Raw genomic sequence first — 25,819 nt, forward strand, 5'->3', positions numbered from 1 at the left:
ATGAAATATGACATGAATTTAAGTTAGTTTAGTTACCAGTTATTTTGGAAGCATTCTGAGCTCATTTTAAAAACTTACCAGTCACTGAGGTCAGAAAACAAAAAGTTTTTCCTAAGTCTGCATAGCACCTGCTTTGGTCCTTTTAGGGAAATAAATGGAACACAGACTTTGTATTCACAGTCAGGCTGAAACTTTTTGTTCTCGCACAAAACAAGGATGTAAGAGATGAGACATACATTGGCTTGAAAAGCATTCTTAGGTTACTGTACCACACTAGCATGTGGATCAGGAGCTCTCCCTTAGCAGTACACAGGGCTCCACTTACAAGATGAGTGCTTGCACAGAGCTGTACCATTTTCATATATTACAACTCCATCCTTCCAAGAGAACAGGAGATAGCTTATGTTGAAAAGCGAGAGCACTGAAACACAAGAACAAAGCTGACCCAAGCTGTAGTTTGAGCTAGGCTTTATGTAGTTAGACAAGTGAGACACCCTAGGCTCTGACACTAGTGTTTTCCCTCACGTCTTTTTAAGGAGTTACTGGAAATCACATCTCCAGGCAGCTTTACTTAAGTTATCTACAACAACAGAGCAGAGAAATGTATACATTCACCACTGTACTAGCAGACATTGGCCTAAGGCTAATCAAAAGGCCTGAAGTTTGTCTTACTAAAAAAACCTCACCCAAACACTATGAAAAAGCATCCCAAGTATCTGGAGAAGTCAAATTTACATCTGCAGCAATCCTTGTTGTACAGGCTGCTATAGCATATAGTCCCTTCCTGAAGAACAAATTTAGCAAATTAAGCCACAGCTGAAGAACTGGAAAACAATCACAGTGCTTTAGAGAGCTTTAATGTTGCACATCAGATGATTTAGGATACGACCTATGAGAAAGCAGATCTGTAGTGAAAATTCATTTTATTTTACATCAGACAGTTATTGACTTGAAAGCAAGTTTTCTGCACTTATGGAAATATTTCCAACATTTTCTGTTAATGTGAGAAATAACAAAATAAAATAAAATAAAAAAAATTAAAAAAAACCCAGGAGGTGAAGTCCTCTTGGTAACCCAAGGGCCTAAATTTGTTAGTGCCTACATTTCTACCTCTGTGATAAAACAGGAAATGGAAAGACACATACATCCATTCTTTAAAAAAGTTTTATTGATGCAACTAAAATGAGAACTGAAAACTTGTATGGGAAATTGAAAAACTGTACAGTTACTGAAAACTGTGAGGTCATTGCAGCGCCTTACACAAAAGACAGGATACCTGAAAATGTATTATACCAAAACATTTAGCTTTGTTTTTTATTTTTAATTTTTTTTTAAAAAAATGTTTATTCTATGGCAATCTGTAAAAAAGAAAGACCTGATGAGTAAATATTTGCTTAAGGCATATAGCAGAGCAGCTCACTAACTTTCTAACAATTTTAACATGGATATTTGTCAACTTTTCCAAGAATAGGTTAATCAATACACCCACTTTGAAACACTACTGTATATACACACCCAAACTACTACATACATATACAGGACATCAAAACAAAATGCTTACAGTTTAGCATTATAAGCCTTATGCACACCTCATGGTTTATAGGGCATTTCACTAAACCTACTACAGTACATGGTCTCCTTGACTTCAAATAGATGAAAGCCAAGTAGCTAAGTTAGCTGGGAGAAAGGAGCATGTTCACTAGAGCTGCTTTTTCTCTCTGAACAGTGAGATGTGTCTTGAGTTGTATCTTGTGGAAAAGGTTGCATATACAGTATAAATGGACTTGAAAGAGGGATGCTATGCTTTCTCCTCAACCCCAACTTTCACGTTTCTCTAAATAAAGGATAATATTGCAAGTCCCAATCAGGTCATGGGTCATTTCTTTCACGAGTCTTACTTTGTTTCTAGCGATCAAGAAGGGGGTCACAAAGTACTCCCTGGAAATCTTGCTTTATTGGTGACCTTTACGAAAGCAGAGTTTTCTCCCAAATGCAAGTATCTGAAGGCAGCACACCAAGTCATTCTGAAATGCGGACAGATTTGCTGCCCAAAACTGACTGAAGGTGAGGTGTGAATATGGCTTAAACACACGCTTTGGAATGTTTGTATTATACCGACTCAGATGAAATGAACTATGCTAAACAACTGGGTTACACCGAGTATGCAGAAATTGAATAGAAAACCCATGCCAAATATTAGGCAAGTACATGTTACCTGATAAACACCAAGTCAATGTATCACTGAATGAAGACACTTTCAGCAATACCCTTTGAACCACAGCCACTTAAATGATCAGATCATGCAAATATTATTTGGGCACATCAGTAAGCAGAAGTATAACTTTTCAATCTTTCAAGCACATGGTATTTAATCAGGACACTAGAAGACTTTACATGCATTCTAATACAAAGGGGGTTCCAATATTGCCTTAGAACAATATTCTACCAGATGGAGAGAATAATGGGGACAAAGCAATCACATACTGTATTTTAAATACACAAATGATCCGTTATATATTATTATTTTTCTATACTCAATTTTTTATGTTTCCAATAATATACTAAATACTGACTGCTTACAATATCCCCCCTTTCACATACTGGTCTGACCAACAATCTCACAGGTAAATTTCTAATTCCCAATACTACCTGAGGATGTATTTATTATTGTACTTTTGAGAAGCCCTTGATGCAAGCTTAACATTTAAAAAACCCCAAACAAAAACAACCCTTCCACCCCAAGTCAACACCCTTATGGATTTAAGGAAAGAGCAAGAGCTACAAATAGCTTTGAAAAAAAATAAATATGGAGTGAAAGGACTGTTACACAATATACTCCATAAAGTTTACACTGAGAATGGTGGTTAAGTGCTATACAACTAGAATGCATTTTAAAAGCACTGATTAGTAACACTTGCAGATCAGTCATCATGGTTTAGCTAGAACCACTACCGTTTTAAGCAGTGAATTTGCTTGTGATCTCTGCCCTATGAGCAAAGATTTTTTTCTCTATTATTGTTTAAAATGTACAAATTTGGTACTCATGATAGGAAAGATCTAACAGCATTGATGAGAATTAGGTTTAGTGCTATGCAAGCTTCCAGTCACTACTCTGCTAGTGCACTAACCCCATTCAAATCCTGGGCCTCTTGAGTAGGCACAGCCAACCGTGCCAAATTGTGTCACCATTGATTGGTTGTATTATCCTAATTGATACGCTACACCATCCAGCTCTTCTCTCACTATGAGCTAGCATAGCAACACCCATATCAGCAGAGCTCAGGCACTTAACGCCCCTTACGCCAGCAATCATTTAACAGCATATTTGCAAACCAAACCAAAGTTAATATTGAAATCTTTGCTTAAAAAAGAAGAAAAAAACCCACACAATTGCTTGCATCATGGTAAGCCAACTGGTATGTTCGAAGATCAACATGCCTTCTGTTGACCTTTTAAGTTTAAGGAAGCTGCCATGGCATTAATTGCTCTAGATAGACTGAAATGCTTTCCCAATAGTTTCTTGCATCACCCTTGAGGATCCTCCGCCTCCTTCTGGTTTGTGCACAAAGCACGATTCTCCTTACAAGGCAGGTTTAAGAGTGAAACCGGATATTTACATTCCAAATGAAGTTTAAAAACTGGTCCTTCTAAATGCCAACCGAACAGCTGTAAAATGCTGGTGGACATGTTTTGGTTGAATTTCCCTTCCTGCTTTTCTCCCCTCCTCCCACCCCAGAATATAAAGGTAAAAACAACTTTACAGAGATTGGACAATGTAAGTAGGCATAGGTGCAAGTCGAGTGCAACAAAAAAGTCAATGGGGAAATACATTTTGTTAAATGTTTGACATGTTGGGATACCCTGAGCAAATGCAGAAGCCTGTTTTTTAAAAGATCTGTAAAACAAGAAGCTAGTTAAGAACAGTTATGCCATAATTAAATATTTCAATACCACAGGCACTGCCCACAACTCAGTCTTTAATAGGTGAAGGGAGACAAAAAAGAGCCCTCTCCTTTCCAAAAAGTTTACATTCTTCAGTTATGTGGATTCTCTAAATAAGTGGATTCTCTCTCTTTTTGGGAACTCAGTAATAATATAAATCATGTATTTGGTTACAACACTTGGAGAGTACAAGCAAGTTTCACTTGTGCCTAGTTTCTTTCTGAAATAACACAAAGAAAAAGAACTGGCTTTTAAAAAAGGCTAAAAACAACAATGTGTTGTAATTCTATTATTCCATAAAAAAAGAAAAAGAAAAAACAAGACTTATTTGGCATTTTCTCTGCTTACTCCTGAATATTTTAAGGCCCTGAGATTAGAATATTATGTTCTTGGGACCACAGGGCTAAATTAAACCCTAGTGCATCAATTCTCTCTTTAAGCCCTAACCAAAAGTTCCAGCCTTTCAACCTAAGAAATATTGCCACTGAGACAAAGCCCAGATGCCTCAATTGGATTTCTTTCACAGAAGCAGATTACACACTGGTCAAATGATGGTTGTTCTCTGTATACTGAATCTTGCCGACCTGTCCATCAATGAAAACATACCCGGTAACAGAGGTATGCTCCTGCAGTGAGGACAGTGAACATACAGATATTCACTAGAAATGGCTTCCAAGTGGACATCATGTTCTCATCATCCTCTTCTGAGTTTTCTGACTTCACTGGCTCTTCTTTGTGGGGTGAGGCACACAGATTTTCACCCAAAGTTCTCCTCCTCAGTTCAGTGTCTTGACTAGTGCTGAGAGATTGAAAAACAAAACAAAACCCCCATAAATATTCAGCATAATATTCTCCACTAGAGGGGAAACGCATGCAGACACTGAGACCCAATTCAGAGGTACCTCACTGATGCTTACAGATGAAGCTGTACCAGGAGATCTAACACCTGATGTACAAGATGTATTCTTTTAAAGAGTGGGCTATGCCCACAAAAGCTCATGATATCATCTACATGTATTGTTGGTCTTTAAAGTGCTACCAGACCATTTGTTGTTGTTTTTTATATTCAAACTGATATTTATTGTCCTGATCAGTTGTATGTTGCTAGTAAACACTTTGCTTCTTATCTCAAGTTAATCGCCGTATACTCTATAGTACCCAAGGATCTACCCCAGTAGCTCTCACGCTATTTGCCACTGAGGGTCACATATGCAGCTCTGTGTTACTGAGCTGCAGCCATACAACCTGTATGGCCCTGAGGATGTCACATTGGCCACAGCTGCGTGCTCCTGGGGCCGCAGATTGAGAACGGATCTACCTAGTTCAAATCCTTAATTTCAATGCCACATATCAGGCAGCCACCCCCACGAACAGGAATTTCTGACAGTGAATGCAGTCAAAGCTATTCTGTGCCCTTAAAAAAAAAAAAAAAAATCACATACACTAATTGCACCAATTAGCTGGCTAACCCTGCTATCACTATGCACAATTGTTGGCGCAAGACTAGGATACACCTCTATATAATCATAGACAAAAACACTCCTCAATTAAGAGATTAAGGCTGCAAAGTCAGGCACTCAAAACTACAGAAATGCCAGAATTAAGTTTACTTATGTAACCTTGATTCGGCTTCTTTGAGTATATGCACTAGGAGAGTACAATTACAAGATCACATACTATTTTTATATCCTTAAAAGTGTTTTAATTTTAGATATATATTTAATTTTGTGCTTTGTTTTCTAGATTTTTAAAAGTATCTTAAAAAAATCAAGTTCCATTATGTGGCATCACACAGACTTCTAACCTGGGCCATTGGCAGGGATGCTAGAGAGCAAGCACCTTCTTTTAGAAATAATAATAATAATAAAAATATTTGGGGGACCAACTTAAAAGTGAGGAAAAACTACTGAATGTGTCTCATTTTGTCTCGATACTTCCAGCTCTCAAGGTCACTCTCCCCAGCCAGTTTCACAAGATGAAGTGGCTAAAGACACTAAGTTTCCCAGCTTTAGCTGCCAAAAAATATCTCCAGAACTTTGTGGGAAATGCTGAAAGTTAGATGCTCCTGTTTCTAGTATTCCCTTGCAAAACTGGTGTGGTGTTTTAGTCTAAGAATAGCCTTGGACTTCTCCCCTCAACTATTCTCTCATGACTTCTGATGTCCTCTCACATTTTCCTCCCAGAATGGGTTTTTAGTTGGCTATCTTGGAGAAAGACTGCCAGAAACAGATCAATATCCAGTACATTAAAAACTACGGATTGTTACAGTACAATCTACTAGAATCTATTGAAACATAACAGATCCTGTATTTCAGATGTGTAGAGTATCAGTGACATCTAGTGGTTAAACACAAACACCACTTCCCCATATTCCCCATCCCAAGTTACAGATTTATTCTTTAGGCTAAACACTTTAATCTAGGCTGAAAGTGAATAAATTCTCATCAAGAGATTTTCTTTTAAATGATCAAAATCTATATGACCTGTAGTAAAAAGCAAAAATAGCTCCCCAGCATGACACAAACATCCTGAACTGTAGCTTTAAGCTCTCTCTCTCCCTCCCTCCCCACCCTCACCCCCACCCCTTTCCCTTCTCCTATTTATTTCAAGTTTTCTTATCCCCTAGTCATAACTCTGGTCATCTGAAGAAGTGGGCTGTGCCCATGAAAGCTCATACCACCATCGACATTTTTTATTAGTCTATAAAGTGCTACCAGACAATTTGCTTGCTGTTTTTTTAAAAAGGTTAATAGGATGAACTGTATCTTTAAAAACAATGAGTAGTGCTGTGGCGCCTTAGAGACGAACAAAAAATATATATAGTATCATGAGCTTTTGTGGGCACAACCCACTTCACATGAAATGAGCTCAAGTCATCTTGAAGGCAAACTGGTGCTTTGATGTTACATGAAAGTTGCCTGCCCCTGTATTCTAACAGACAGAATAATCTTAGAAGGAGATTTTAAAATATAGTAGAATATATTTGATCAAGTATGTAGAGCACCAGATACCTGCACTAACTGCTGTGGTTGACACTAGCTGGCGTGACAATCCACCTAATGCGTACGAGATAACTAAATCAACTGTACAACAAAACCTTTATGCACTCACATGTGAGGCTAAACCAGGCAGCCATTGTGCCATCTCCTCTTTTACCAAAGCTTAGGAAGAGCTGTCATCCTTTTCACTAAGCATGTAGGCCTTTGGAAATCAAGGGCTAGAACCCAATTCTAGGAGCGCTGTTACAGAAAAGTGGCAAGTTCTGTCCAACACCCTGAGGTGGTGCTAAGTGGCTCAGATAAGGGAACGTTCTACATCCCTAACAGCTGTGAATCTATAACCATTTCCTGGAACAGTCAAAAATGTCAACCCAAACCACCTGACTGAATTACCTGTCTGTACCCAGTTGCACAGGTAAGCCATCGGGCACCATCTCCTCCACAGTGCTGACTGCACATCTGATCTCCTCTTCTACCACCGGGTGCTTAGGGAAAAACTCTGTGTGCTCATGCATCCGCCCATTGAGCATTTCTGATGTTCGCTTTGGTGGCCTCGGGGGTGGAGGAGTATGTTCTGGTGGAGGGTCCAAGTCTTCATTGGAAAGCTCTTTCCACTGCTCCTTCACAGAAGAAAGTGGCTATTAAGCTCTGCTGTGTTATAATATATTAATATTAAACCCCTGTAATTTTAACAGTAATGGAGTAGAAGCTTACACATTAGTCATTGTTTTACTTTCAGGATAACTGTTCAGAGGCATTCACTACCCCTCACACCAACTACCTAGCATGCCCTCAGCCCAACCACACATATGGAAAACATTCCCTGGAGATTTAATTTAGTGCTTCACCTACATGAAACACTTAAGTAGCACAAAATGGGATTCATGTTGCTGTAGTATTACTTAGCAATAACTTAAACATGCATGCTTCAAAAGGAGACAACAGTGGAAGAATCTACAGCATGCTGGAAAATTAAGGGACTAAATAGAAGACTTAGCAAAATAGCCTCTCCAAACTGTTTCCCATAGGGATACATGGAGAATTTTGCATGTGACAGCAGCTGTCATGTGCTATTTGTACCAGTACAAAGACATGAATGTGTGTAACACAACGGATTCAATCCAAGAGCACTATGCAAGAATTTAAGTTATTTTACAATAGTTGTGTCAAGGGTTGTATGCACTTTAGTGATTTATTCAGCCCCCTTAAAGTCATTCAACCATCTTCATAACATTTGCCTGGCTACATACAATTATGAGTTTTTGGGTTCTTAAATCAGGGGAGAAAATAACTTAAATTTCTTACAAGCACTGTTGTAAGTGTGTGATGGAGTGCAGGAAGCTCAAGGCAGTGGGTGGGGATGTGTGTGTGTGGGGGGGTGCAGGAGTCTGGGCGGGGAGTGGTGAGGAGTTCAGAGTAGAGGATTGGAGTGTGCAGGGAGGGGTGCAGGATCAGAGCTGGCAGTTGGGGCTGTGTGCGCACACCTGTCCTTGCTGGTCCCCTTCATTTGTTCAGTCAGGGAACACCACAGCTCATCTGCCTTGCCCGAGTGAGAAGAACGCATCAAACTATACTTTTCCCTTGCTCCCCGATATTGACAGGAAAGGGAACACAAGTAGTGTCCCCATATGAATCTCGCGGGTGAGGGAGCTTTAGCTCCACATGCCCTTCCTAAATGGCTCTCTGTCTCAAAGCTGGACCAGTCTCAGACTGGTGGGGCAGAGGGGTGAGAGAGGGGGAAGAGCATCACTAGCTGACTCTTTCCACCAGCCTGCAGCCAAGCCCCGGGAGCCTGGCTAGGACCATGCTGACCCCAGCCAGCTGCTCTGGCTCCTTCCCAGAGCAGCTCACCCACTTACTAGTCACTTCTGGTCTTAATCTACTGCACAACTGCTATTGTTATATGCTGTATAGCTATCATTATGTCGACCCCTGAATATGAGAGATAAGGACAATGATGTAGTCTTTTATTGAATCAACTCCCTCACCAATGGCATGTACTCAGTACTCACCTGCACTGAAGCATCCCCCATAATAAATTTTGCTCCTTCAATAACAGCCAAGTAAGAGAAACGAAGTTGATCTGCTGTCTGTATAAGCCCCATTCTGTACTTTCTCATTTCTAAGAGAACTTGCTTAATGTCCACAGAAGAAGGATCTTTCCTTTTGTCCATCTGAAGGTAAAGATTTAAAACTTGCTTTACACAGATAGCCATTCTAATAGGTTTCAACACAATGACTCATTTGTTGCTTAGGCTTCAAACTGCTCCCATATTAATGAATGGCTAGAATGGGGATATTCATATGGCTTGATCAGTTCTCCAACATGTTTCCAAAAGGGCATGGGGATGAAGGTAACATGTGGGACTTCTATCAGGCCTGCATTGCTTTAAGAGATTTTTTTTACCTTGCAATAACTAGTGAATGTGAGCTATCCTCAAGGTTAAAACCCCCCCAGAGAAGACCAGGTTACAAGACCATTTTAGTTTAGTCTCAGGGTAAATTAGGCAAGGACCACTCTTCTTAAGACAAAACGTAACTCACTCCTTATTCCCTTCGAGCGTAAGTGATTCTTACCAGTAGAAGACACGTATCAACCAAACAAAAAGTTCCTGATCTTCCAATTCCTGCACTGCAATGCACCACAATAGGTCCGTGCTCATGACTCAGTGAGCCAGACTCTCTCACTTTGAACAGGAAGTTGAGGAATGAAGCAGGAGATTCTGGGACTCCAAAGTCAGGCCACGTGGTATAGTGAAAGTGCAGAATTTCTCTAGTTTCTTGTGCCTGTAAAAATGTTTCCAAGCTATAAGACTATCTAGATAGGATGTAAAAGGTATTCAACCACAGGTATTGTCTGCAATACAAAATACTAATCAGAAGAAGGATACTACTCACCACATGTTCTTATATCTAGTAAGTGACCAATTTTCATAATATATTACATCCAAAGGGATTTCCATGTTGGTAAAAATCAAGTTCGAGATGCTACAAATATACACATCTACATTCTACAATTCATAAGGAATAGGGAAGGATCTGATTTCTCTTTCAAATCTTACCTTGAAAATGATTCCCTTAAAATTTATGCTGCGCAAATTCTACTCACCATTCTATTACTTTGTTCTTCCACTCTACTCAACCATTCAGCACGAATACTTGCTGGCTTGTTTGCTACTTTCCTTAATTTTAATCTCAGGTAGGAAACCTAAGGCTCAGGGTCCGGACTTGGCCCCCGAGGCTCTGGGTCAGGATTTGGCCCATGCTGGTGCTCCAGCCCCCCTGCCAACCTCCCGTGGGGTTGGAGCACACACAATCTACCATCCTGGGCCTCTCTAGGCTGTGATGTGCGAGGGGAATGTGGGGAGTTTTTCTCCTTTTCCCTCGGAGACTGTCTCAGTGAGGTTTTGTGGTTTGTTTTGTTTTTTCCTTCTTGTGTGTGGCCCACGACTGATTTTTTTTAGCGACCGCCGACCCAGAAGAGGTTCTTCAGCCCTATTCTAATCTGATCTATTTTCCTATGAAGTTTTCCCATTCTGCACTTAAGAGCTGCAAACCCAAACTAAAGCACCACTTGCTTGTAAAAATATCATCAGTGTTTACACTCAAATACAAATTCTCTTCCCATAAAAGCTGTGTGATGTTTTGAATGGACACCAGACAAAACTAAATTATACAGTAATTTTACAGTTGATAACTTGGATGTTCATTTTATCAGCCCCATAATAAAATAGGCACGACAGCCTTCTGGTTAGGCAGGCTGGTTGAAATCTTGGGAAAATGAGGTACCTCAAGTTGCAGGAGCAGCTCAGACTTGTCCAAAACAGGGACCTTATATCGGCAGAGTCTTCTCTTTCACAACCAACATCCTCTACTAAGCTGAAAGCCATTTCAGAAGAGTGTTAAAACTGATGCTCTCAGCTTCCTGAAATCCTGAACAAAGCTTTAGCAGTGCCTGCAGGAAGCAGGCTTCAAGGTTTCTGCTAGTCATATTTGTACATGACAATGGACTTACATTCAGCTTCCAGGCTAGAAGGAGCATGAAAGCAAGGTACTAAATTGTTTAGGAGGCTATAGGTCAGGGGTGGGTAACTTAAGGCCCGGGGGCTGGATGCAGCCCCTCGCTTGCCTGGATCTGGCCTACGAGATTCGGAATCCCCCTCCTCTCCCCAAACACTGTGGTCCAGGCCCACCATAGGTCTGGAGAACAGAAAGTCTACTAGCCTGGGTCTCCCTAGGCTCTGGTGTGTAGCGGGAATGTGGGAAGTGTCTTTCTTCTTCTCAGTCAGGGGCCATGTCAGTAGTGTGCGGCTCCTCTATCTCCACTGCTATTTGTATCTGAGTAGTGTCCCTCTGCTTTCCTGCTGCCAGAGCCATTCCTCCTGCAGTGAAAAAGTCCAGCAGTGGGAAAAGGCTTTGGCAGCTCATTGCCCCATATAGCTACACACCATAGTTCGAACGCAGCCTGCTTTTCACTGTAGTGTGTAACTACACATGCCCGAGGAGTAGCTGTCAGTGTCTCTTGTACTCAGGACCAGTGTTCTCTAACTTTTCCCATCCTTGTGCAGAATTTTGTTATGTGCGTTAAGGCATGTGCGACCGTGCACCACCAATAGAAACACATGCTGCCGGCTGTGAGCGCACTGATAATCAGCTGAGCAACATGTGAATTGCTCCTGGGTGGCTGCCCAAGCACACAGCTTACGAAGAACACTTCTCAGGACCTGGAAATACAGCTCAATGATGGGGAATCCAGGGACAACATGATTTAATTGGCCTGCTCTCCATACTTACAGCAAGGTTTTCCAATTCTAGCTGTCGTACTGTGTAATATGATTTTATATCTTCAGAGATCAAGGTTAACTTCAAGTTTGTATCCTCAAAGAGCATTTCTTTCTCCTCTTTCTGTGGCCAGTACTGTGCACACTTTATCTAAAAAAGCAAACAGAAGACAAGCACTAGTTACTTGGCTCTATGGTAAAGGCGAGGAAAGAGGAGTGTTCCTTAACCCACGCTACTCTGCACTGATTGGGCCTCAATTGTAATAGTGCGTCCACTTCTGGGCACTACATTTCAAGAAAGATGTGGAGGAAATGGAGACAATCAAGAGAACAACAACAAAAATGATTAAAAAAGTCTAAAAAACATGACCAATGGGGGAAGACTGAAGGAATTGGGCTTGTTTAGTTTGGAAGAGAGAAGACTAAAGAGGACATGATAGCCATTTTCAAAGTTTTCAAAGAGCGTTACAAGGAGGAAGAAAAACTGTTCTCCTTGGCTTCTGATGATAGGAGAAGCAGCAATGGGCTTAAATTGCAACAAAGGAGGTTTAGATTTGACATTAGGAAAAACTTCCTGTCAGAGCAATTAAGCACTGGAATAAATTGTGGTTGCAGAGTCTCCATCATTGAGATATTTAAGAGCAGGTTAAATAGACATCTATCAAGGATGATTTAGATGATGGCTGGTACTGCCGTGAGAGCAGGGGCCTGGACTTGACTGACCTCTTGAGGTTCCTTCCAGTTCTAGTGTTCTATGATTAAGTTATATTACTATGGCACCGAAGAGTCCGGAGGTCTAGTATATTGCAATAAATTCAAACACACATTTTTAAAAAGAAATAGTTCTTGCAGGATGGTCTCCTGTTTCCAGTACATTGTGTGTGTACCGAGCACACCTTGGTATCTTTCACAAAGGCCCAGATGATGGCCCTCGCTGAACCCCTGGAAAATTCCCAGAGCACAAAGGTGGCTTAGGGTGAATGCAGCCCTTCTACTCATCCTCTGGCACAGGGTTATGCATGGATGGGGGATGGATCAGGGTAACTGTGTCAGATGAGATTTTTGGGGTATCCATTAACTCCCCACAAAAAATAAGTCTGAGATGATTGTGATTGCATATGGCATAGTTTAAAAGTTATGAAATTTTAATTGAGCTAAAAAAGGAATCTGCAAATATGTCTGTTACCTAACTCCTGACTGTACCTAGTAATTTTCTCAGTAATAATTTTCCAAGAAACCTAAAGTCTGCACCAATAAACTGTTGACATGCTAGAAACTAAAATGAGTCAGCCAAAAACATAAGTAGTGCATTTTTCTCTGTACAAAGGGGAAATGACACTAAAGGATCTTCTTAGCATACTTAAATCTGCAACCACATTTGACAGCTAGACCTATATGTATATTTTGAATGTTGAGAAGTGCTACTTCTCAGAATTTGACACAGCTCCTCTGAAACCAGATTATGATCAGCGTTCCAAATCTATGTTTGCAGAGGAAATGCATTAAATCTGCATATGGATAATGCTTCTTATATTACATTGTAAATAAACTGGTCTTAATTTGCAACAGAACAAAATTGAAACAAGAAAGCTGGTTCTTACATAGTTTATTAACATTGAAAATTAGTGAGTCATTATGAATGGGAAAGTAATAAAATGCTAGAGAACTATCACAGGAATTGGGGTAAAAACTGGATTTAACCTCTCAGGGCAGTTTGACATTCTACAAATACCATTTTATTTGTAGATGGTGAAGGAATCTCAGGACAAATTGTCAAGTTTAGAGGTATCAAGGCCTAGCGTGCTTCCAAAGCTGATTAAATACCAAGCCGGCTGACAACATGAATAAAGTATATACAGGTTGAACCTCTAGTCTGGCATCATCTGTGGTCCAGCATAATTTTAGTTAGCTGAAAGTCCACCTTCTCATGGGCGTGGCCAAGTTTCCCCACAGTCCATAAAGTTTTACAGGTCTGGCTCTTAGGCTACCTCTACACTAAACATCTGCCAAAAAAAAACTTGAAAAGAGGGACTCATTAGCATAAGTCATTACATCATTAGCATATTTCTGCCTTTTTCTGTGCAAGGGGTTTTTGCACAAAAAGCAGTGTAACTGCTTCCATTTTGTGCAGGATCCTTATGCCTCCAGGATAGCTCCACTACTTCTTTTTGTGCACAAACCCCTTGCAAAAAAAAAAAAAAAAAAAAAAAGAAACAGCAGAATATGCTAATGATGTTATGACTTATGCTAACGAGTCCCTCTTCAAGTTTTTTTTGGCAGAAAATATGCTAGTGTAGCCATAGCTTCAGTGTTCTATGCTGTTAAGCTCTAATTTACCCCTAAATATCTCAGAGTCCAATAAGCAGTGGAAATATTGGTAATGCTGCTAGAGACAATACTGACCACCCATGGTTTGGCAAATTCTCTGCCAGCAGTCAGATCCCAAGGGTGCTGGACTAGAGAGGTTAAACCTGTATTTATAATCTTCTGCATTTAAAACAAAATTAATCTTAGAAGAGAGGAATTAGCTTCCTATCTAATTTCTGCACCAAATGGCTCTGCAAATAACATTTTGTAGCGTTCCACTGAAGATCTCCCACTGCTGTGTGTCGAGAAGCATTAGTGGTCTGCTTTAAGGGATCATTCATTGCTTTGTTCAAAAGAACTGGAGGGGGTAGGGGAAGAGCGTGTGGTTCCTGTATTATAACCAATCACTAAGCAAAAAAACCTTGAATCAGAGTTAAAACACAGCTTACTGCACAACTGTTCTGATGCCCAGGAATTCTTTTCTGCTTATGCAACACTAGACCACCACTTGGACACAGCACACCTACTTACTTTCCTCTGAAAGGGCCTTGCAGTCAGCAGAGGAAGTAAAAAAAAACCATCCCTGTGTTGTTCTATTACTTTTGTATTAAATCCTCTTCTCTGAGCACAGACCTACTAATGTGATTACAGTATGGCAGCTTCCATTAACAAGCAAAGTACGGTAACTTTTGAGCCCATCGTTGTAGAACAAGCCCTGGCTGTTCCCCACCAGCTGCCATGGAATTAAGCCAACCTCTTCCCCTCAGTCATGCAGTGGATCAGAAGTGGTAAGAGCTATTAGTAGAGCCTGCACCCCCATCTGTTCACCAGAGGGGCTGAACCCTTCTGCATCCCCAGGAACAAATGACCATAATGTTCAGAGATGGATGGTAGATTTCTAGATATTTTACACTTAGTTTCTGGGGATCATTCTCTGTGTCTTACTCCCCTCATTCCCCCTGTCCCTGGGGAAATTTAGCTATGTAGGAGGAAAGATGAACTAATTAGGAAATATGCAGGTCAGGAGTGGAGCAGGAGTCTGAAAGAAATAAGGGAAATAGGAAATAAGAAGCTAATATCACCCTGATCAGTTTTTATACATCACTCCTCTTTCTCTACATTTTGTCTGTCTTTAGATCTAGATTATAAGCTCTTTAGGGAAGTAAATTAATATATAACTGCTTTTAAGGCTCATGGATAGTGCCTAAGTAATGTAAAGGATCTTAATATAAATGGGAATCAGAGCCAGTCTCCAGCCATTACTAAAGAGGAACTAGACATAAGTATCTATACTGCTAGGACTAAAAAGAGAAACTAAGTTAGTTCTCTTGTATGGAAAATGCCAATTGTGCTTTGCCATTCATTTAGCTGAATGCAGAAGTTATGCTCTGCTTTTCTGAACTGGATAATTTGCACACCTCTCTCTGAGTTAGCAAAGATACCTTTACAGATTTCAGCTTCTGAATCTTAGATGTGTGTTGTTAGACAAAATTCTGTACATGCATCTTTCTGCTACCATTATTTTTTGCTTTTTTTTTTTTTTTTTTTTTAAATATACACCACTAAAAAGAAGTTCTATTCTTACCGATCCTTTTTCCATCACTCTGTTGAGCATGACAACACCACGGCTTTTCTGTTCCCAAACCATCTCCCAAAAGTGACCACAAGTATTTGGCAGAGGACCCTGCAAAGAAAGAGAATCTTCTGAACCAACATTGTCTGTGGAAAGAGATCAGAGCACTGTACCCTAGTAAGTTACCTAACTTTACAGCCTAATTCATGGAAGTAATGTCTCATTTAAATGTCTGAAATGCAATACAATAGGCTTTAAGTTCCATTTTTCAACTATGAAGTCACCAGCTTAAGTGTGCAAAAGCTCTTTCCCACAGAAAATAGGAAGAGAGAAATGGTCTTATTTACAAGAAGGGAACTGGGAATGAAAAAAACCCCAAAAACAGAACTTGCTCAGGAAGGGCAAAAAAGGAATCTAATGGGAGAAATAATACCACTCTCACTCGGTCAACAGGATTTAAGAATAAGTGGTTTGCAGAATTGGGACCAACATGATTGACAGTAAGTAGATATTACAGGTGATAAAGAACTTGCTAGTAATAATGCGTCCAAGTTACTGACTGTGGCCTAGCAAACCACGGTCTGTCAAAAGAATGAGCCAACCATTCTGAGCTGCTCCAAGACACTACAAAATTCATCAGTGTTCTTTAACTGTTCTCTAAGAGGTAGTTGTCTCCACTATATGCCAAAGCTATCTACTTTCAGAGCACTTCAAAGATTAACCAAGATTAGAGTAATGGAAAAATCTTAGAGTGCAGAGAAATATCACCGGCAGATAGCCTTAGTCTAAGTTATTAAAAAAACCCTAACTAAGTTTTGCTGCTATGATTTCTCTTACCTCACAGGGTTCAAGGACAAAATAACATGGCATGGTCCTTGAAAAGAGTGGATTGGATTCTTGGTGGCTTAATTTCAAACTGATTAAAGAAACACTGAGTTAGAACTATATAAATTATCAGCTAAGTGTACCTCTTTTTGTGCTACAGGTTAGAATTATTATAGAAAATAATAGATAGCTATCAGTCCTATGACCTTCCTTGCCCTGAATAAGAAAAACAAGTAGATGTGTCTAGTCATTTTTCCTTGTTTTCTAGGACATTTCCTAATGAACTGAAGTTGTCTAAAATTCTCTCTTTTCTACTTCCGCAGAGATTAACGCTGATTTTCTGAAAACAAGGAAGAGCTCAAGTTCTGCTAAAAAATATATTCCCAGTTTACCATCATCTAGTAAGTTTACAAGGAAGAATTTTTAAAAAACAAAACTTTAGACTAGGGATGTAAGCGACTAGTTGACTACCTGATAAGCAAAAGCATATAGGATAGTGGACTAGTGATTCGACTAGTCACTTATTAGAGGAAGCAAAGGGGGGGGCACTAGCTTAAAAGCCAGTTCCCCCCAGCACCATCTCCATGGGGAGAAGGGGCAGGGGTGCAGTGGAAACTGGCAGCACTTCTGCCTTTGAAATGTAGCAAGAACAGAGTTCTTGCTACATTTCAAAATCAGAAGCGCTGAGGGGAGCTGGGGACTCAAACAGTCCCCTACTAGCCCCGTGCTCCATGCTTGTGTAACTGTCACCAGGAGGATTTGAACCTGGGACCTCTGAAGTTTAGTGTAGGAGCCTCTACCCTCTCAGCTAAAAGCCAGCTGGCTCTCAGGCCATGCTGTAGAGGTCTCTTGGTTTTATCTGTTGTTGTGGTCTAGGTGCCACTACATGAGACAAAGAACCACATTAGGGCTGTGTCTAGACTACATCCCTCTTTCAACAGAGGGATGTAAATTAGACACTTTGAAATTGCAAATGAAACCAGGATTTGAATTTCCCATGCTTCATTTGTATAACCGTGTAATGGCGCTTTTGAAAAAGCGCTATTTTGAAAGTAAAACTGCAGTCTAGATGCAGTTCTTTCAAAAAAAGGCAGGCTTTTTTGAAAGAGCCTGTAAACCTCTGTCGAAAGAGGGATGTAGTTTAGACACAGCCTAGGTGTGTGGGTTACACTTGTGTCCCCTGCTGGCCATACTCTCTGCAAAGCTTCCGCTTTTGAAATGTAGCAAGAGCCGGAAGGTTGGAGTGGGAGTGCCCTGATCAACTAATCAAATAGTCAATGCAAACTACATCCTTTCTTTAGATGACTCTTTCCAGGGAAGTGGCCCATAAATCTGATTGTCTAAATAACATGAAGGCAAACAAGAATTCTGGCACAGACTTAGCAACGAACGAGACATATTCAGTCTGATTACACAAAGATGTAGAAGTTTAGATTCACTGGTAGTATAACTCAGTGGTACTATTTTTATGATATTTCCACACACACAAAAAAAAAACCCTCGTAAATCAGATTTTTTTTAATGCTTTTTCTGCCTCAGTTTTAAAATAACATTTAGAGAAAACAGCTCCAAACCAACAGTCTAACCTGAAGAAATGAGATTCCTCACTACTTCTAAATAGCACACTGGTGGTACTGCCTAGTCAATGGACAAAATTCACACTTTTAAACCTCAGCCAGCGGAGTACTACACTGCTTTGTTGATGCAGTACTATTAAAGTTATAAGAAGGATCCATCACTAGAGTTAGATGTCCAGGAATGCACTGTTATCTGAGGGCTGAGGTTTTAAAATATCCTTAAATTACCCATAGTTATGAAATATAGTTATACAGATGACAAAAGGAAAATCCTTTAGTTATTTTTGTTTATATATAGTTTTGGTAGGATTCAATTTAAGAGCCAGATTGCTTAATAACACCTGCTGTTTATAGTACATTATCAAATCCTGGGTATTCATGTTTGCATAACTTTCTATGTGTATAAAGTTGTCTTAATAGGCGAAATTCACCGATAATAGGGATTAGTGGGACTTCTGCATAGGTCTTACTTTCGCTATGTCCTCAAAGGCAAATTTCATCCCAACTATATCTAGACTATCTTTTGACATCAACAAGGTTATGTATGTAACTTTCTATAGAATTGCAAGGTCTGCAGCAATTTTTATCATACCAGCTACTTCAACTAAACTGTGATTAATTTACATTGTTCAAAACATGATAATTTTGAACACATGATGATTACCTGATCTGTTCATTCCCTTCTTAAGCACCTGGCTTTGCCTTCGATAAGAAGACAGGATATTGGCTGGGGGATCTTCGGTCTGACCTAGTATGACTGTTCTTATGACATCTTCTCTCAAATATAGCTCTAATAAAGGATTTCAGCATTCGAAGAAAGTTCTTCCCTACACTGTATTTTTAACTTTATATTTCCAGAGCAGTGAAACATGCATCTAAAAATGAATTCAAAAAGGTTACCCGGCACATGAAGGCTGTGATATCAACTATAAATATTGCAAAACCAGACTATTAACTGTTACTATTCTTAAGGTGGCATCTGTAGTTAACATTCCTTGTAATGCTGTTAGGTAAAGGAGCACAAGAAGTCATCCATAGGCATGACAAACTGACATATCACCTCAACGTAAAACTCTTTATTAAAAGATTTAGAAAGACTGGCCAGAGAATTTGATTTTTCATTTATTGCATCTGGCTGCCTCAAATATATGCATGAAAACAGAGATTAGCTTGAGGTCTAATAATGGCGAATGGGGTCTTAAGTTGTGAGGACTTTCTGAACTCAAGTTAATGTTGTATTCCTTTAATTATGGTTTTAATTTGCGAGGTTATATTTTGTATGCCTACTGTCTGATTTATTAGAAACATGGACATGTCACTGTGTGATGTTTGGACGCGAGAAGTTTCATTTCCTGCTCAACTCTAGTTACACTTGTGTTTTACATGTCCCTTAAGAGATCTAGATAATAAGGATTTACTTCTAGATGGATAAAGAGTCCAACAGACTTCAGAAATCGCATCCTTCAGATGTTATAAGCTTAAGTGGCAAGACAGACGCACTATTAGCTAACAAAAGATCCTCTATTTAATCCAAAGGCAGATCTGGAAACTGTACTGAAGCCATTTCTAGGAAAACCAGTCAAGGCAAATCCTAGTCCCATTAAAGTCAACAGCAGTGTTGGGCAAGTGAGTGGGCCAGTGTAGTGGGCCACATGAAAGGCCCTCCATCTCAAAGGGGGACATGATAGCTGTTTTCAGGTATCTACAAGGGTGTCATGAGGAGGAGGGAGAAAACTTGTTCATCTTGGCCTCTGAGGATAGAACAAGAAGCAATGGGCTTAAACTGCAGCAAGGGAGGTTTAGGCTGGACATTAGGAAAAAGTTCCTAACTGTCAGGGTAGTCAAATACTGGAATAAATTGCCCAGGGAGGTTGTGGAATCCCCATCTCTGGAGATATTTAAGAGTAGCTTAGATAAATGTCTATCAGGGATGGTCTAGACAGTATTTGGTTCTGCCACGAGGGCAAGGGACTGTACTCTACCTCTTGCGGTCCCTTTCACTCCTAATAGTCTATGATTCAATGGGCTGCAAGATTGTTGTAACCAAGATAATCCACCTGGGCTAGGGTAGTTGTGTTAACTGCATTTGCATATATAGAATTTGTGAGGTGTGCCAAGTGAACCATAGCAGAGAGAGAGTTCATGGCTTTTTACAGTCAATGTTGTGTGCAATCAGCATGCACATCACTTCACAAGCCCTTGCTTTACCTGTGTGTCCCTTTAGTAATACTGGTATGAAAAGAACCTCTGCCCGAAACAAGAGGAATCTGGCAATGGTCAGCTGGTGTTACATCTACACTGCAGGCTTCTTGCGCAAGAACTGTTTTGCGCAAAAGGTCTTGCAAAAGAGCACGTCCACACTGCCATGTGCGTTTGCACCAGAGCGTCCATGGCAGTGTGGATGCTCTCTTGTGCAAGAAACCACAGTTGCCCATCCACACTACCATCTTGCGCAAGAGCTCATGGGGAAAAGAATAACTCTTGCGCAAGAAGCCCTCTGTCCCAACGCTTTACTGTAAATTTACTTGTGCAAGAACGCGTGTGCAGTGTAGACGCGCCGCAAGCTTTTGCGCAAGAACAGTTCTTGCGCAAGAAGCCTGCAGTATAGACGTAACCAAAATGTTTTGTGGGCCACACAGAACCCTGCTGGGCCATACGTGGCCCGAGAGCCACAGGTTGCCCACCACTAGTCAATAGGGATATTCCTATTGACGTCACTGGAGCCAGAATTTAACTTCTTGTGTTCAAAAGAGTGTTAACATTTCAGAACACCCTACTCTCCTGGTGTGAATGGGCATTAAACATTAGCAGATAAAAATACAAGATCAGAATGAGCTACTAAAACCAATGCTGATATGCAGCACGTGACAATACAATATTTACAAAGTCATGTTTAACAAAAAGCTCTTGGAGTTACTGGTTTGAGAAAGGGTAAAATGATTCTATTAATGAACAATTTTGCCATTTTTTCCAGTAGTTACCTGGGTAAGGATGTAGCTTCTTTGGGCCTCTTCCATTTTTATCAAGCTGGCATTGATATAGTCATTGTCACCTTTGTTTAGCTTAATTCGGCTGTGGTCAACTATAGTTCAGACAATCAGAAAACAATGGTTAATGCCTTCATGTGATATGATACAAGGCCAATTTCATCAAATACTAGGACTAAAAATGTAACTTTCTAAAAGAACAAACAGTAGAACAGTAACAAATAAGTACGGTCTCCAAAGAGTTCTTTGCACTTGCTGTACTGGAACAGACAGACAATAATTAGTACTATTTTATTGTTATAATAAGATCCCTATTTAAAGAGTTGTGAAATGTGCACATGCAGGGATCACAATAGTATGTGAAAACCAGATAATATGCACAGAGATTTATATATCAGGTTACTACTTCCACATGCAACCAGCATATACCAACTAATTACACAACTACATGCCTATTTTTGCAGGTCTTGGTGAAAAATCAGCTCATTAAAATCTGGATAAAAAAAGATAAAACTGAACAAAGTTTCCTGCATCACAGCAGGACAATCATCAAATGGAAATCTTCACTTCTGCTTATAGGTTCCACATTTAACTGATACTTTTCCTAATCTATTCACCCCACGTACTGAACAAAAATAAAAATTACTTGACACTTATTGTACTGCACTTGTTAGTTCCAAGCTAGCAGTATTTATGGTTCCCCAATGCATAAGAATTTCCACATTTTACAGGAAAACTAAACTTACTGGAAGCAATATCATCTAAAAAAAACCAAAATCAACAGTTAATAGCGTTGCCAGGTGTCCGGTATTCTACCAGACAGTCTGGTATTTGTGCTCTTTGTCCAGTAAAAAAAATAAATCCGAGAATACCGGACATGTGCAATGTCCAGTATTCTCTGATTTTTCTGGCTACGCACCGGACAGAAGCCTGGCGAGGGTGGGGGGAGCGGCTGGAAGGCGAGGCCATGATCAGCACTAGGAGCCTGTGATTGCACAGAAGCCTGGCAGGGACAGGAGGGAGTGGCTGGGAGTCTCAGCCACTCCCCCCACCTCCACAAGGCTTCTGCTTAATCACAGGCTCCCAGAGCTGATCGTGGCTCCACCTCCCAGCCTGAGTCCCCCAGCTGGAAGGCGGGGTTGCGATCGCTGCCCTGGGCACCCCAGAACAGCCGGGAGGGGGGAAGGGGAAGACAGGGGGAGGGAGTGGCTTATCTTGCATTCCTTCCTCCTCTCCCCCACCCCCGACCAAAAAATACCACGTGTCTGGTATTTTTTGGGAGACCATCTGGCAACCCTAGCTGTTAACAAGAAAAAAAGAGGAGCCCTGATCAGTGCACAAAGCTACATGCAACATTATAGTTCCTACTGAATTTCCTGAAAGGCTCAACTGAATTGTAGCCTCTAAAGTGGCTCTACATGTTTTCCAGTATCTGGAAATATCTGCTTAAAAAGCAATGTGTACAAGAAACCTGTGATTGCAGCATACACTACAATGTTCTTTATTTTTTCTCTATGAAGTGTTAACTACCTATGCTAAACAATCTGCTCCACCTAACATGTACTGAGTATCACAGCAACATTTCCCAGACCTGACTAAAAGCTCTGTAGCTCAAAAGCTTGTCTTTTTCACTAAAAGAATCAAGTCCAATAAAAGTCGTTGTCACCCACCTTGTCTCAAAACAGAGGACACATTAATTCAGACTTGGAGACAAGGAAAAAAATTGCAAAAGTTGCATCTTGATCAGGGTTTCTGGTCTATTGGATTTATTATTAATTTTTCAGGGTTTATTGTAACAGTTAGAGTTTTGTAAATGTCTAAGTGGAGTGTCTGGGAGCTTTTTATACATTACTCATAGTATATACTACTTTTATGAGACCAGCAAGAAGTCCCGTGGCACCTTATAGACTAACAGATTTATTGGAGCATAAGCTTTCGTGGCTAAAGTACGGTCTGACATTATTTCGTGGAGCATAAGCTTTCGTCAGTGGGTCTTTACCCACTTTTTAGTCTATAACTAAAAAAGTTCCCAAACTTTTGACACGGGGACCAGTAAATCCATTCATGAGCTTTCGGAGGATCTGTAACATTCATTTGCATATTCATTAAGCAAATTACGAATATGCAAATATGGTGTTTTTGGTCCTCCCAAAGCCCCCAGAGTCAGCTTTAGCAAAGCTTTTGATATGGCCACTCACAATATTCTTACCAGCAAGTTAAGGGAATATGGACTGGAAAAATGGACTGTAATCCAATAAAACCCTGCACCACCACATCATATATTGAAAAGGGGCTAATTTATTTTCAGAAAGCCGACACCATCTTTGGAATTTTTTATCCATATTCTCATTCCGAATGGTGAATGCACCAGGTTCTCTCCATTCTGACACATTGTAATGCCTTTAAACCTCACTGTCAGCAGTGGGGATATTTAAAAGGCACTGCTTTTACATTTTTATTCAGGATCTGCATGCGCCCTGAACTGTCCTGCTCACCTGTCCTGCTCACTGCTGGCCGATTCTCTCCCCTCCTCCCCCCCGGGCCAGCCTGGCTGTCTCTGCCAGCCGATTCTCTCCCAATCTCTCCTGGCAAGCCTTGCAGCCCCCGCAAGCTGGTTCCCCACCCCCCCCGTGATCTCCCCTGGCCCAGCCCCACTGCTCCTGCCCCCCAACCAGCCCTGCTTCTGCCAGCCAGTTCTCCCCCTCCCCACCGCAACCTCCCCTGGCCAGTCCCACTGCCTACCCCCTGCCAGCCCTGCTTCCGCCGGCCAGTTCCCCAGCCAGCCCTGCGGTCTCCCCCAGCCAGCCTCACTGCCCCCGTGAGCCGGTTCCCGCCCCTGCGATCTCCCCTGGCCAGCCCCACTGCTCCCACTCACTACAAAGTTGATGTCCCACGATTTAGCAAATTCTCTGGTTTAGCACCCACCACGTCCCAAGGGTGCCAGACTAGAGAGATTCAACCTGTAACTTTCTGGCGTTTATCCAATGAATGCCGATTGCATTTTTGTAAAAGGGTTTTTTAATCAGTGCTTTTATCAGTTAAGACTGAAAATCAGAAATCCTAACTGTGAGAATCTGTGCAGAGATGAGGGCTGAATATGAAGTTTTAATTACAAATATTGCCTGAGAACAGGGAGCTGCTGAAGCCTCATGAGGGCAGATATGCGGGGACTATTTGGTGTCCGGGTATTAGCCTGCTCACATCTAAAGGACCTCTCCCCAGCCTACGGGGAGGGTCCACAGAGCCCAACTGATTACGTGGGGCAAATAATGAGAAAACAAGGACGGGCATGAGGATCAAAGGGCTAAAATGAGAGAACCGGATGGGGATACCGAACAGAGAACCCCGGGCAGCGCCCACTGCCCCTCAAAGGGCCGTCGCTCATTGGAACTCTGCCCGGATACAGGAATGGAAATAGGCTCCACAGTTACAGGCCCCTCCTCCGGCCAACCTCTTCTCCCTGGTTTTATAGATTGCCAATCCGGCGATAGCCAGGAGGTCCTGTGACTTTGTGGGGCCACGGATGGGGTGTGTGTAAATTAACAAGTGAGGGGAAAGTGCAGCCAGAACCTCAACAGGAGGTTCTGGAGGAGCCAAAAGAGAGACTGTAACCTGGTGCACTCGAGGTAGATGTGTGCCAAGGTCTCTCTCACTCCACAGAAGAGGCAAGTGTCAGGAATGGGGGTGAACCACGCCAAGTAAGATGGATCATCAGATCTGCGAGGGGGGTGCCATCCTCTATCAGAAGGCAGACGATGTGCTTTTTAGCTCCTCTTTTTCTCTAGGGCATAGAAGAAGCGGGAGCCTCGATCCATCTCCCGAAGGAGACTGATACGAGAACGAACAAAGGCACCCCGGGCCCAAAGGTGCTCGAGGACCCAGAGTTCCTCCTGCCTCTCCTGGTACACTACGCAGTGGGATGGACCTCCGGGGCTGGGAGCAAGTCGCCTCTCTAGCTTTAAGACCTCCCATTCCAACTACTTTATTGCCACATCCTTCCGACTGCTGGCCCCCCTGGGTGTAGTCGCAGTAGAAGAGCTGCACGCACACTTTCCCCACATCCCACCACCACTGCACCAAGGGAAAGGCGCACTGCCGCCTGCGCTAGGCCAGCCAGAACTCCCGGAAAGACGCTACGAAACCCACATCCTCCAACAGACTTATTGAAATGCCAGTAGGCCGGCCCCGGCCTCTCCGAAGAAAGAGAGAGGCCTTCACAGCCACCAGATGGTGGTCCAAGAATGGGGCCGGCCTAATGCTGGAGGAGTAGGCCTGGAAGAGATGGTGACGAGACAGCCGGCGGTGGCTACCTGGGCATATGCCCTGGAGGCCGGGACACCGTCACCCCCAGAGCTGGTGGAAGGAACAAGGAAGGAGGGGGAGCCACGGTCAGCGTGAATACTTTCTATGAATACTGCAGCTATTGTGTACTGCTGCAGTGTAATCCCATGACATACCATAGTACGATGAGGTACTGTAATGTCACTAACATGCTAAATGATGTGAGAGACAAGATTTAGATCATAGATGTGCACAAAATATTCAACCAAATGCCTTCTAGGAGACAAATTCTTAGAGATCAGCAGTATGGTACAAATAATTGTAAAGAAAGGGTACTTACAGGGGCTCACATCTCTGTACCTGTTCCGGTTTTTGTTTCTGGGATGTTTGGCCACTTTACATGGAAAATCACTGGCTTCATGCCGGATATCCTATAACAAAACAAATTAAGATATTTGAACTTGCCGGGAGTTTGCAAGAGGAGCTTTCTTTAGTTTCAGTGTATCAGGTAGTGAGGGGTTATAGATTTTTTTTCCCCCTAATTTTT

At 41.5% G+C, this 25,819-nt stretch overlaps 1 protein-coding gene across 3 annotated transcripts in view; it reads right to left on the reverse strand.

Moving 5' to 3' along the window:
- Positions 1 to 1,148: 1,148 nt before the first annotated feature.
- PTPN1 (protein tyrosine phosphatase non-receptor type 1) overlaps positions 1,149 to 25,819 on the reverse strand; it is a 69,495-nt gene continuing 44,824 nt past the window's right edge. For 2 of the 3 annotated variants that reach the window (XM_075901207.1, XM_075901209.1), the window contains 8 exons: positions 25,613 to 25,703; positions 20,986 to 21,086; positions 15,615 to 15,713; positions 11,736 to 11,873; positions 9,519 to 9,728; positions 8,954 to 9,115; positions 7,335 to 7,561; positions 1,149 to 4,741 (listed from right to left, as the gene is read on the reverse strand). In XM_075901207.1, coding sequence (XP_075757322.1) covers positions 4,534 to 4,741; positions 7,335 to 7,561; positions 8,954 to 9,115; positions 9,519 to 9,728; positions 11,736 to 11,873; positions 15,615 to 15,713; positions 20,986 to 21,086; positions 25,613 to 25,703 — 1,236 coding nt within the window. In that variant the 3' untranslated portion in view covers positions 1,149 to 4,533. The remainder of the gene's footprint in view (positions 4,742 to 7,334; positions 7,562 to 8,953; positions 9,116 to 9,518; positions 9,729 to 11,735; positions 11,874 to 15,614; positions 15,714 to 20,985; positions 21,087 to 25,612; positions 25,704 to 25,819) is intronic. The other variant, XM_075901208.1, reaches the window with a different exon arrangement.

Source organism: Pelodiscus sinensis, chromosome 18 (assembly GCF_049634645.1).
Source record: "Pelodiscus sinensis isolate JC-2024 chromosome 18, ASM4963464v1, whole genome shotgun sequence".
NCBI classification, from domain to species: domain Eukaryota; kingdom Metazoa; phylum Chordata; order Testudines; family Trionychidae; genus Pelodiscus; species Pelodiscus sinensis.